Source organism: Delphinapterus leucas, unplaced genomic scaffold, assembly GCF_059928025.1.
Source record: "Delphinapterus leucas isolate spDelLeu-1000000601 "Yukka" unplaced genomic scaffold, BTC_Dleu_Yukka2 spDelLeu_asBTCV2_sq25, whole genome shotgun sequence".
NCBI lineage: Eukaryota > Metazoa > Chordata > Mammalia > Artiodactyla > Monodontidae > Delphinapterus > Delphinapterus leucas.
The window spans coordinates 6,218,776-6,230,104 of record NW_028322234.1 but is presented as its reverse complement, the minus strand read 5'-3'; the positions used below and the strand labels follow the sequence as shown (position 1 = coordinate 6,230,104).

General features: G+C 47.7%; 1 protein-coding gene across 2 annotated transcripts; it reads left to right on the top strand.

The window, feature by feature from the left end:
* Positions 1-544: 544 nt before the first annotated feature.
* On the top strand, positions 545-11,238 carry SMIM7 (small integral membrane protein 7). Of its 2 annotated transcripts, XM_089905234.1 has the most exons (6): positions 624-701; positions 783-824; positions 1,090-1,223; positions 1,323-1,375; positions 5,438-5,528; positions 10,182-11,238. In XM_089905234.1, the coding sequence occupies exons 3-6, from the start codon at positions 1,144-1,146 to the stop codon at positions 10,195-10,197; spliced, it is 240 nt and encodes a 79-aa protein (XP_089761360.1). In that variant the 5' UTR covers positions 624-701; positions 783-824; positions 1,090-1,143; the 3' UTR covers positions 10,198-11,238. The 2 variants fall into 2 exon arrangements, with proteins under 2 accessions (XP_022414309.1, XP_089761360.1); XM_022558601.3 differs by lacking the exon at positions 1,090-1,223 and having other exon boundaries at positions 545-701.
* Positions 11,239-11,329: the final 91 nt, after the last annotated feature.

The window sequence follows — 11,329 nt, the reverse complement described above, 5'->3', positions numbered from 1 at the left end:
GTGAACCACATACTTCCGTGCCCCATAGGGTCCATTCGGTCAGGACCCCCGTCCTCTATCGAGCTGTCATGATCCCAGCCCTCTGTAAATCGTGACTTCTGTACCGCGCAAGGAATCCCGTCCTCCTAGGGAACCGCTCAGTTGGGACCCCCGCCCCGGGTAGTGCCTGCCTAGTGGGGATCCCGCCTTCCGTGGGGCCCAGGAGGAGGCCCTTTTGGAATGCAACAGTCGGGGCGTCCATGCCCGGTAGAGCCCACTGCATCAGGACTCATTCCCCTATGCATTTCAATGATCGGGGGCACCGTTTCTCCAAAAGCCGCATGGGAGAGCCCAGCCCAGCAGAAGGCTAGTGCTCTGGCTGGCTGGTCTCTCACGCATGCGCGAAAGGCTTCCAATCCGTTACCCAACCCTGCCCCCAGATGGCTCCGCCCCTGGATGACGTCATGATGCCGCCCCGCCCTTTCTTGGTTACCCTCCCCAGGCCTTCCTAGCAAGGAGCGGCGCTCGCTCTTTCTTTAGGGGGCTTGGCCTGCAGAAGGCGGGACCCTGCCTGCCTTGGTCTTTGATTGGTCCAGCCCTCTCTAGAGCTGCTTCAAGATTGGTCGGCTCGTGTTCCTCTACCCTCCCTTCTCGAGGCTTCCGCTTCCTGTTCGGACGGACGCTCCGGCAGTAACAATGATCGGGGACATCCTGCTGTTTGGGTAATTAGGGGGACCAGAGGATGGGACGTGAGGGCCCGACAGGGTGGGGGCGGTCCAGGTAACCGCATTCTCCCTCTGCAGGACGCTGTTGATGAACGCCGGGGCGGTGCTCAACTTTAAGCTGTGAGTAGGCCGCGTTGGACCGTGGCTCCATCCGGGGGACCCGTAGCCCCGCCTTCGCGAGCGTGAGCACGGCCTACGCCGCCGGCCCCGCCCTCAGGTCCCAGCCCCAAGTTCCGCCTCCAACCGGGTCCATCCTTTTGTGACTCTCCGCGCCGCCGAGATTTGAACCCCGGACTCTCAGTTCCCCCGGGATCCCTCTGCTCGCACCCATGAGAGCCTCAGACCCATCCCCCAAGAATCTCTTAACCCTAATCTGTACCCGCAGCCCCGCACCTGGCTGCCTCGAACCACTCTCTCCACCCCGTCGGTGGCTGCAGGCATGGCTGTGATTGGCCGGGCCGGGGGTGGCCCAGGGAACATCACTGAACCGTGCAAAAGAGGTCACACAGCAAACCAACGGTAGGGCTAGTGCTCCCCTCAGAGCTGGGGATCAGGGCCCGGGGACTAAGTGGTCTGTTTGTCCTATTGAAAGTGGTCGCTGTCTGCTTCTGTTTGTAGGAAAAAGAAGGACACGCAAGGCTTTGGGGAGGAGTCGAGGGAGCCCAGCACAGGTAAGGCCTCCTTTCTGTACTCTGGAATTGGTACATTTCAGAGAGGACAATTCTTTTTCACCAGTTTTCTTTTAGGGGTGTGTGTGTGTGTGTGTGTGTGTGTGTGTGTGTGTGCCTGAGTTTGTGCTGTTCCTTCTACCCACCTCTGTCATCCACTGCTTTCTCCTACCAGACCTCCCTGCGTAGGTCAGCACTCATATCACTTCTTACAGTTATGATTTTCTTTTATGTATGCTGTCATCTGGCTAATATCTAGCTCTCACACTTGACCTTAAGCTCCAGAGAAGAGGCTCCAGCTTGTTTTGGCTCATCTGTGTCCTTGCAGTTCCAGCATTCCAGCATGAATGAATGAATGAGCGAATGAATGAACAGCCTATTGTTTCCAGAATGCTGTAGACCTGTTTGTTTAATTTTCAATTAGATTAGCTTTCAAATAAATCAGGAGATGTCATATAAAGATTCAGATGTATGATTTTTCAAGAAAAATTGGAACATTCTACAACTTGGGGTTCAAGCGACCTTTTGACACCTGTTGAATAGGAGTTGAGAAGCAGGACCCCACTGAAACCGGGCCTGTGGCCTCTACCTCATCCCAGCCCCCGCCCCCTTTTCTTTGTATCATTTCACATGACTGGCCCCTGGAGGCCCTAGAATATATACTTCCTGCTAAATTGACACATGTGACTATTTGGAGTCTGATGGGACCTGTACGTGACTATTGTATCCATTCATTCATTCATTCACCAAACATTTATTGAACACCTACTATGTAACAGCCACTGTGCTAGATGCTGGGGACACAGCAGGGAATAAGACAGAAGTAATTCCTGCCTTTGGGTTGTACTCCTATGGGGTGGGACAAACAGTCCCTAAACAAGGAACACACAGTGAAGAAGAAGATGTTGGGAGGATAGCAATGGGGTTGCTGCTCTGGCTGGGTTGTGTGGAGGGAAGGCCCTCTGAGGAGGTGGCATTGCGGCCAAGGTGGTGGGTGCTATGATGGAGCATTGCATGAGGACTATAGGAACCCTAAGGGGCAGCGAATCTGAAGGCAGTCTGACAGCTCCCCTTTATTGGGGGCCTGCCAGGTGGTGGCTGCCTTGTTAGGTACTTCCTATGGGTGTTTCACTCCACCTCCATTCCTAAAAGGTAAGGAGCATTTTCCCATTTTACAGATGAGGAAACTCAGGCTCAGAGATGTGACTCAACTTGTTTGTGGCCACACAGCAAATCAGCGACAGCACTGGGATTTGAGCCTGGGTTTTTCTGACCTCAGAGGTTGTCCTCTCAATCACTAGACTGTCCGTCTGTTCATTCATGCATTCATTCAGCAGCTGTATATGTTGCTTACCCACTACGTGGAGGGCACTATTCCAGCCCCTGGGGCTGTGATCTATAGATCTGAGTTGGAGCTATGGTAGGTGGGAAATTGGCCACGTGGGCTCGAAAGTGGCGGAAGCATTGGTGACAAGGATAGTCAGAACGGTGGCTTCCCTCTGATCGGGGGCTCCCTGCTAGGCTCCTTCAAACTAGGACTCTGTGTTGGCAGTTGCCCCTGTAGATCATGCTCCTCTCCCTCCATCCTCTGCCTGGCTGACCCCTAATATCACAGTGGCTTCATTTATTGAGAGTGTCCTATATATCAGGCACTGTGCTGCAGCCTTCCCAGTCCCCCATCATGCCCATTTACACAGGAGGAAACTGGGGCATATGTAGGCCCAGGTCACCTGTGTGGAAGGTCAGTAAACTCCAGCCCACGTTTTTTTTGGCTGCGTTGGGTCTTCGTTGCTGTGTGCTGGCTCTCTCTAGTTACGGGAAGCCGGGACTACTCTTTGTTGCAGTGTGTGGGCTTCTCACTGCGGTGGCTTCTCTTGTTGCGGAGCATGGGCTCTAGGCGTGTGGGCTCTAGAGCACAGCCTCACTAGTCGTGGCACATGGGCTTAGTTGCTCCACGGCATGTGGGATCTTCCTGGACCAGGGATCAAACCCGTGTCCCCTGCATTGGCAGGCAGATTCTTAATCACTGCACCACCAGGGAAGTCCCCAGCTCACGTTTAAGGTTGGAGTTCACACACTTTCCCAGTGAGTCTTCTTCTGACCCCACCTGCCTCCCAATGCATGCCAGGTTGGGTTCCCCCATTACAGCTCCCATGGCACTTGTCCTAGTGAATAATCAGGTGTGTGGTTACTTGCTTTTATATTAGTATTTGTCCTCCCTGTGAGCTCCTTAAGGCAGGGACACGTGTCTCATTCCTTCCTGTATCCCCTGCACTCAGCTACTCTGTGGGATGAGTAGCCTTTAGTCAGTGTTTGTTCATGGTAAGAGAGGCCATTTTTGTGATCCTGGGCTCAGAGAAGGACCTTGCCAAGCAGTGCCTTGCAGACATTCTGGGAACGGATCTGTCTCTGACATTTGCAGTCTGTGCTGGACCAACACTAATATAGGCTATGCTACATGTTGCTAACCCCGTGGCTTGGACAACACTGGACTTGTCTAAACCATGTAGAGCAACATCTTGTGCTCTTCATGCGCTTGGATGGTGCAGCAGTGCCAGGTGGCGGTCATGTTGGGTTGCTGTGGAAGTTTCTGAGCTTCCCAGTGTTCCAGCTCTGGTCTGTGGATGACACTTTGGGTAACACCCTTGTAGATCATGTAATCTGGATCCATTCATTTCATTCTGGAGGCCTCAAGAGGCTGGGCAATTAACTCAAAACCCCAGAGGAAGGTCCTGGAACCCTAGTCTCTAGAGTCTTTTTTGTTTTTAATTAATTAATTAATTGCTGCGTTGGGTCTTCGTTACTGCACACGGGCTTTCTCTAGTTGCGGCGGGGGTGGGTACTCTTCGTTGCAGTGTGTGGGCTTCTCATTGTGGTGGCTTCTCCTGTTGCAGAACACGGGCTGTAGGTGCATGGGCCCAGTAGTTGTGGTTCGCGGGCTCTAGAGTGCAGGCTCCGTATTTGTGGCACACGGGCTCAGTTGCTCCACGGCATGTGGGATCTTCCCCGACCAGGGCACGAACCCGTGTCTCCTGCATCGGCAGGCAGATTCTTAACCACTGTGCCACCAGGGAAGTCCCTCTGGAGTCTTAATGTACCAAATTCCCTCTTCTTGGAGTGGTTTCTGTTCCTTGGCATCAGAGGGGACTAGAGTTAGTCGTCACCAAAGCAGAACTCCCATTTTGCTTGCCTGAATTAGTATGCTTTTTCAGTTGTAAACTCTGAAAACCAGCTCAAAGTGGTTAAAGCAAATTGAAACATCGAAGCGTAGAATGGGCCTCGGGCACACGTGGATTCAGGGCTTAAACTGGCTCTCCAGCTTGTGACCCTCCCCAGCTCTCTTTTCCTCCTGGATTGGTTTTACTATCAGGCTGGCTTGTGTTGACAAAGATGACCCTAGAGCAGGGCTTGGCACATTTTTCTGTAGAAGGCCAGATCATAAATAGTTTAGGCTTTGTGGGCCATAGAGTCTCTGGTGCAACAGTTCACCTCTGTAAGTTGAAAGTAGTCATGGATAATATGTAAATGAGTGGGCATAGCTGTATTTTAATAAAACTTTATGGCTGTTGAAATTTGAGTTTTTGTGGCTCACAAAATAACTTTGTTGGTTTTTTTTTAACCATTAAAAAGTATAAAAAACATTCTTCATTCATGGGCTATACAGAAATAGGTGGCAGAGGCCAGCTTTGGCCTACAGGCCATGGTTTGCACCCTGCCTTAGAGGACTGGGCTTACATCTTTGCAGTCCAGCTAGCCTGGCAGACAGCAAGTGCCTCTTTCCTGGTAGTTCGGGCAAAAGTCCCAGGGCTGGCTCTCATCGGACAGACTGGGGTCACGTGCCCTTCCCTGAGCCAATCAGAGGCTGAGTGCTTGGTCCTCTCAGAGGGTTGGTCAGTGGCAGCTATAGCCTGAGTGCTCAGGGCTGGGGAACAGAGGCGGCCCAAATGAAAAGCCGTGCTGCCATTGGAACATGGGGGCAGTGAGTGTGGGGTGGGCAGAAGCACACGGCAGCCGTGACAACAGAAATGTTAGCACTGCTTGTGAAAATGCTTTCTGACCTTCCAGGTGACAACATCCGGGAGTTCTTGCTGAGCCTCAGATATTTTCGAATCTTCATCGCCCTATGGAATGTCTTCATGATGTTCTGCATGATCGTGTAAGTCCAGCCCGCCTCTCTCCTTCATTGTCATTATCCTCAGGGTCGCTCTCCAGAATGAACCTCTGATGGTCGTTTTCTGTCCTCCCAGTCTGCACTTTTGTGTCAGGCTTTCTGCTTTCAAAGTAAGAACTCTCCACACTAGAGAGGAAACTGGGGTCTGTAGGAATTAAACTATGTCACTGCAGTCCAGGCTGGAGCTTTGATTGGAACATGGCGTTCTTCAAGTCCTGGCTGTGCCTGGTGCCTCAGCAGAGGCTGCCAAGAGATGCCTTCCGCTGAGCCCATGGCTCCATCACCTCTCGCCAGCTCTGTTGATTGTGCTTAGCCTATACTTGGCGTTGGCCAAAGTGGAAAATACGTCTTGAAAGGCCAGCGTGCTGCCGGGTCTTGCTCCCAGCCTGCTGGAAGCCAGCAGGAGTGCATTCAGGCTTTATTTCTGCTTTTTATGCCTATTTTATTTTCTCATTAGACTAAAAAAATCCAATTGGATTGGTTTTCCTTTCAGTGTCAAGACCATGCTGTTAGTGAATTATGAGACTCATAGTAAACAGACTCAGGGGGAAAAAACAAGGAGAATCTGGGGTTCTGGGCCAGGCTGTGCCCATCTCCATGTGCTTCCCCTAAAGAGGAAGAGAGTGAAAAGTTAGCTGTCTTGAGTCATTGAGATGCTGAATTTGGGGTTGCTGTGTGGTCCTTGTGCCAGCCCAGTGGCTGTTTGAGGGGATGATTCCAGGACTTAGGAGATCGGGGGAGGAGGGGTTTCTTTGCTGCTGGAGAGTATTTTAGAGCCCAGAATGAGGGCTGTAATGTATGCCCAGAGAGACCCTTTTTGGGAGCTCAGATGAGGCCTGCCTAGGTACAGAGAGGGCTCATGAAGAGATCAAGGAATTTGCAGAAGAGTGTACGAAGTATAACTAGCTCTCACAGGAAGTAGAAGTGTTGGGGTGCTCCTCCAGCCTTTGTCTCTCTAGATTCCCACCTATCCATTCATTCATTTATTTATTCAAAACTGTCTTTTGAGGGCTGTGCTCTGGGATTACAGTTGCGACCAAAACAGCCATAGTCCCTGCCTTCAGCGAATGCACAGAATAACAGGGATGTAAAATAAGCAAATAGGGGGAAAAATCAGTTGTGAGATGGAGAATTGGAAGGGGGCTCCCAGTTTAGGAGGGTCAGGGAGAGGTCCTCTGAGAAGATGCCATTCAAATCAAGACCTACAGAACGAGAGGAAAGCCTGCCATTTGCAGAGCTGGAGAGAGGCACAGTAGCACCAGAAGCAGCATTGGCAAAGGTCCTGGGGCAGAGAAGAACTCGGTGTGGTATCATCATTTTGTTCTTTTCTGTCCGTTGGCTTCATCGTCCTCTCTTACCTGACTAGCTACTTTTACTGCTCTACCTGCTGGCCTGTGACCAGGATGGTAGCCTCAGGCTTTGTGACCTCCCAGCTCAGCCCAAGGCTAGCTTAGCCAGCAGCCCAGTGTCCTGATTTTGATTTCTGGGAGTATCTAGGTGTCACCCAGATCTACTTGGATTGGGGGTTCCTGCTTCCAGCTACTTAGGTCAGGGGTCAGCAAACCACAGCCCATGGGCATGGGCCTGTGCCTATTTTCATGAATGAAGTTTTCATGAATGGAGCCCATGTCTGTCACTGCTTTTGCACTACAATGGCAAGGTTGGACCATTTTGACAGGCTTACAAAGCCTGAACTACTTACTGTGTGGCTTTTTACAGATCCCTGACCTAGGCCAGCTCTTTCAGCACATGCCGTGAGTGAGGGAAGCTTTTCTCCAGAAAGGGCTCTGTCAGGGAGGCAGTGACTGGCTTTTTCAGGATATCAAAAACTGGAAATCACCTAAGTCTCCAAGAATAGGAGAAGAGTCAGGTAACTCGAAGGACACCCATACGACCAACTGACAAAACACCATCGTTGATAATGTGCCTGAAGGTTCTGTCTACACAGGAGAATGGTTTGAAAGTAAAGAAGGTTGGGTGTCACCTGTATGCACACTCTGGTGTCAGTTGTGACTTGCACGCAGTAAACATTGAATAAATGCTGAGTGGGTGTGTGAGGGAAATAACTTCCAGTGAGAGAGTTGGAAGGATCTACTCCAGACTGTCCACGGAGGTGACTGTGCTGTGACTGCGGAGGAGGTTAGTGGGCTCAAGGGATAGTTTGCTATTCCATGTACTCATTTCTGTATTGTTGGAGCTGAGCTCAATTGGAAATTTTAAAAAGTCATAAAAAACTTGAAATACAGGGAGAAAGGTGTCTGAACATTTAGAGACCAAGGGCACTGATACCTGCGACTTTGAAACATGAAAAATAAAGTAGATGGATCAATGGATAGATACACAGTAAAGCAAAGCACTAATTGCAGGTGGTGTGTATGTAGGTGTTTGCTGAACTGTTATAACTCTTCTATATATGTTGAAATCTTCATTAAAAAAGTATGGGCGGGGAGAAGATAGGGAGAAAATGAGAGTGTCAAACCATGGAAAAGGGTTTTAATAAGTAAAAAGTGGAAGTCAGTCTTCACAATTCAGTATTTTGTAGTATTTTCATATGGTTGTGCAACCATCACTACTCTCTAATTCTAGAATATTTTCATCCCCCCCAAAGGGAAACCCAGTACCCATTAAGCATTTCCTTCCCATTCCTCCTTCACGCAGCCTTGGGCAACCATTGATCTCCTTTCTGTCTCTATGGATTTGCCTGTTCTGGGTATTTCATGTTGATGGAATCATACAGTATATGGCTTTTTGTGTCTGGCCTCCTGCATTCAGCATAATGTCTTCTGGACTCTTCCATGTTGTAGTGTTTATCAGTATTTCATTCCTTTCTGTGGCTGAATAATAGTCCATTCTATGGATATGCCACAGTTTGTTTATCTGCTCATCAGTTGATGGATATTTGCAGTGTTTCCATTTTGAATAATGCTGATATAACATCTGTGTACAAGTTTTTGTGCAGACTTAAGTTTTCAGTTCTCTGGTATATAACCAGGAGTGGAATTGCTGGGTCATATGGTAACTATATTTATCCTTTCGTGGAACTGCCAGACTATTTTCCAAAGTAGCTGCAGTAATTTTCATTCCCATCAGCAGGGTATGAGGGGTCCAGTTTCCCCACATCCTTGCCAATACTTGCTATTGTCAGTTTTTTTGATCATAGCCCTCCTAGTGAATGTGAAGGTTGATTTGCATTTCCCCAATGGTTAATGACATTGAGCTTTCATGTGTTCATTGGCCATTTGTATATCTTCTTTGGTGAAATGTCTTCAGATCCTTTGCCCATTTTTTAGTTCTTTTTATGTTTTGGATACCAGTCCCTTATCGGATATATGATTTGCAAGTATTTCCTCCCATTCGGTGGATTGTCTTTTCAGTTTTGTTTTTTTTTTGTTTTTTTTGTTTTTTTTCTGGTACACGGGCTTCTCACTGCTGTGGCCTCTCCCGTCGCGGAGCACAGGCTCCGGACGCGCAGGCTCAGCAGCCATGGCTCACGGGCCCAGCCGCTCCGCGACATGCGGGATCCTCCCAGACCAGGGCACAAACCCGCGTCCCCTGCATCGGCAGGCAGACCCTCAACCACTGCACCACCAGGGAAGCCCATCTTTTCAGTTTTTTGATGGTGTCATTTGAAGTGCAAAATCCTACAATTTTGATTAAGTACAATGTATCTATTTCTTCTGTTGCTTGTTCTTTTTATGTTATAGCTAAGAAGTCATTGCCTAACCCAAGATTATAAGGATTTACACCTAAGTTTTCTTCTAAAAGTTTTATAGTTTTAATAGTAGGTCTGTGATCCACTTTGAGTTAATTTTCGTATATGGTGTGAGGCAGGGATCCAACTTCATTCTTTTGCATGTGGTGACCCAGTTGTTCCTGCCCCATCTGTTGTTATTTTTTCAAATAACCTTTTTATTTTGGAAAGAGTTTAGATGTATAGAAATGTTGCAAAGGTAACACAGAGAGTTCCCATATACAATTGAGCCTTGAACAACACGGGGGTTAGGGGTGCCGACCCACCTCACAGTCGAAAACCTGAGTATAACTTTACAGTTGGCCATCCGTATCTGCAGTCCTGCTTCCATAGAGTCAACCAACCTTGGATTGTGTAGTACCGCAGTATTTACTATTGAAAAAAATCCACGTATAAGCGGGCTGGCGCTGTTCAAACCTGTGTTGTTCAAGGGCCAACTGTGTACCTTTTAACAATTCTGTGGTTTTCCCCTGTAGGCCTGTATCATAACCTATTCCCAAACTTCATGAACATTTACACAGTTTCTAGGCCTTTTCTATTCCAGATTTTCTTCAGTTAACAGAGTTATCTCTAATAATCGTTTGTTTACTCAAAGGTCTTTTTATTTATGAAAGTCACCACTGATTTGCAGTGATAGAGAATGGGCTAAAATAAAGTGTTACAGATTCATACCAAGTAGATACTTTTTAAAAGAGTCACTTTTTTTTTAAGTGTACAGTTTGGCAGCGGTAAGTGTGTTCACATTGTTGTGTAACAGAGTTACTTACAAAATCAGAAAATGATGTAAAATGATCTGAGTGATAGTAACCAGAAAATATTTCCTGAAAGTGTTTTCAAGGCAACCGCTTCCCATCCTCATGGATGTTTCTGCCCTCTGACTTTTCCAGGCTCTTTGGCTCCTGAGCTCCAGGTACAGAACCAGAAACACACCTTCTCAGATTGTCTCTTCCTCCATTCCTGACGACTTCAAGAATGTTTCTGACCAGAAAACCAGTGACCTTCCCAGAAAGTCCAAGCTTGTGGTGGGTGGAAAAAATGTTCACCAAGATGAACACAGTTTCCCAGCCACGTCACTGTTTTCTTTTCAAAGATATTTTCACTTTGATCTCTGCCTTGAAATGCTGTCTACTTAAAAGAGTTTGAAGAGTGTTTATGTGAGGGGCTGTGGTATCTAGATTGTTTAATCAGATCAGAATCCCTCTTCTACCAAACTTTCACCCATCTGGGTATTTATTGGTTTATTTTTAATAACCATCCTTTTTCGGTTCAAATTATACAGATTTTTAAAAATCTTTTGTATCCAGGGATCTGAAGCAGAAAGGTTGGCTTTTAAGTTTGATGCAGCCTCTTATTGGACTGCATTTGTGAGGAATGAACAAGTTCATTGTTGCTGGGTCTGTGTCCAAATTCCTTCCCCATCCCAATGGGCTCTGCTGGGCCACTCCATGCTGCTGAAGTTGTCCCCAGGACTTGAAGGGTGAAGTAACTTATGGGTTCCTGTGGAAGAGAGGTGCAGAGCAGTTGGCAGGGCGGATGGGGGTTTTATGAGAAACTTTGCCTTGCCTTGAAGCCCTCTATTAAAGTAACTTTTGGGGCCATTAATTGTATAGTTTTTAGAATGAGAGTGATTTATGTGGTGATATTGGGACCCAGTTCTGAAAGCTTGGGTTTTGGGGTCTGCTTTTCAAGTGGATGATTTCAAGTTTGAAAAACAAGCCTCATTGGAGGAAATACAGCATTTTGCATAGAAGCTTCTTTGAAAGGGAGTCCTGGTTTAATCGCCAGCATGACACTTGGGTGGTCAGTGCCTGGATCCTACAGCTGTTTGATTTGTTTGTTGTGGTTTTTGAAATCCTAACTTGCAGGTAACCTGGTAGGAGGAAAGAATAAACATGCAGGCTCTTAGAACTAAAGAGCATTGAAAATAAAGCTCATTTCTAAAAAGGACCTTTTGTTTATACATTTTTTAACCAAGAAGTCCTTTGTAAATTTTTTTTATTTTTGATACTTTCATCAGGTTGTTTTTTTTTTTAAT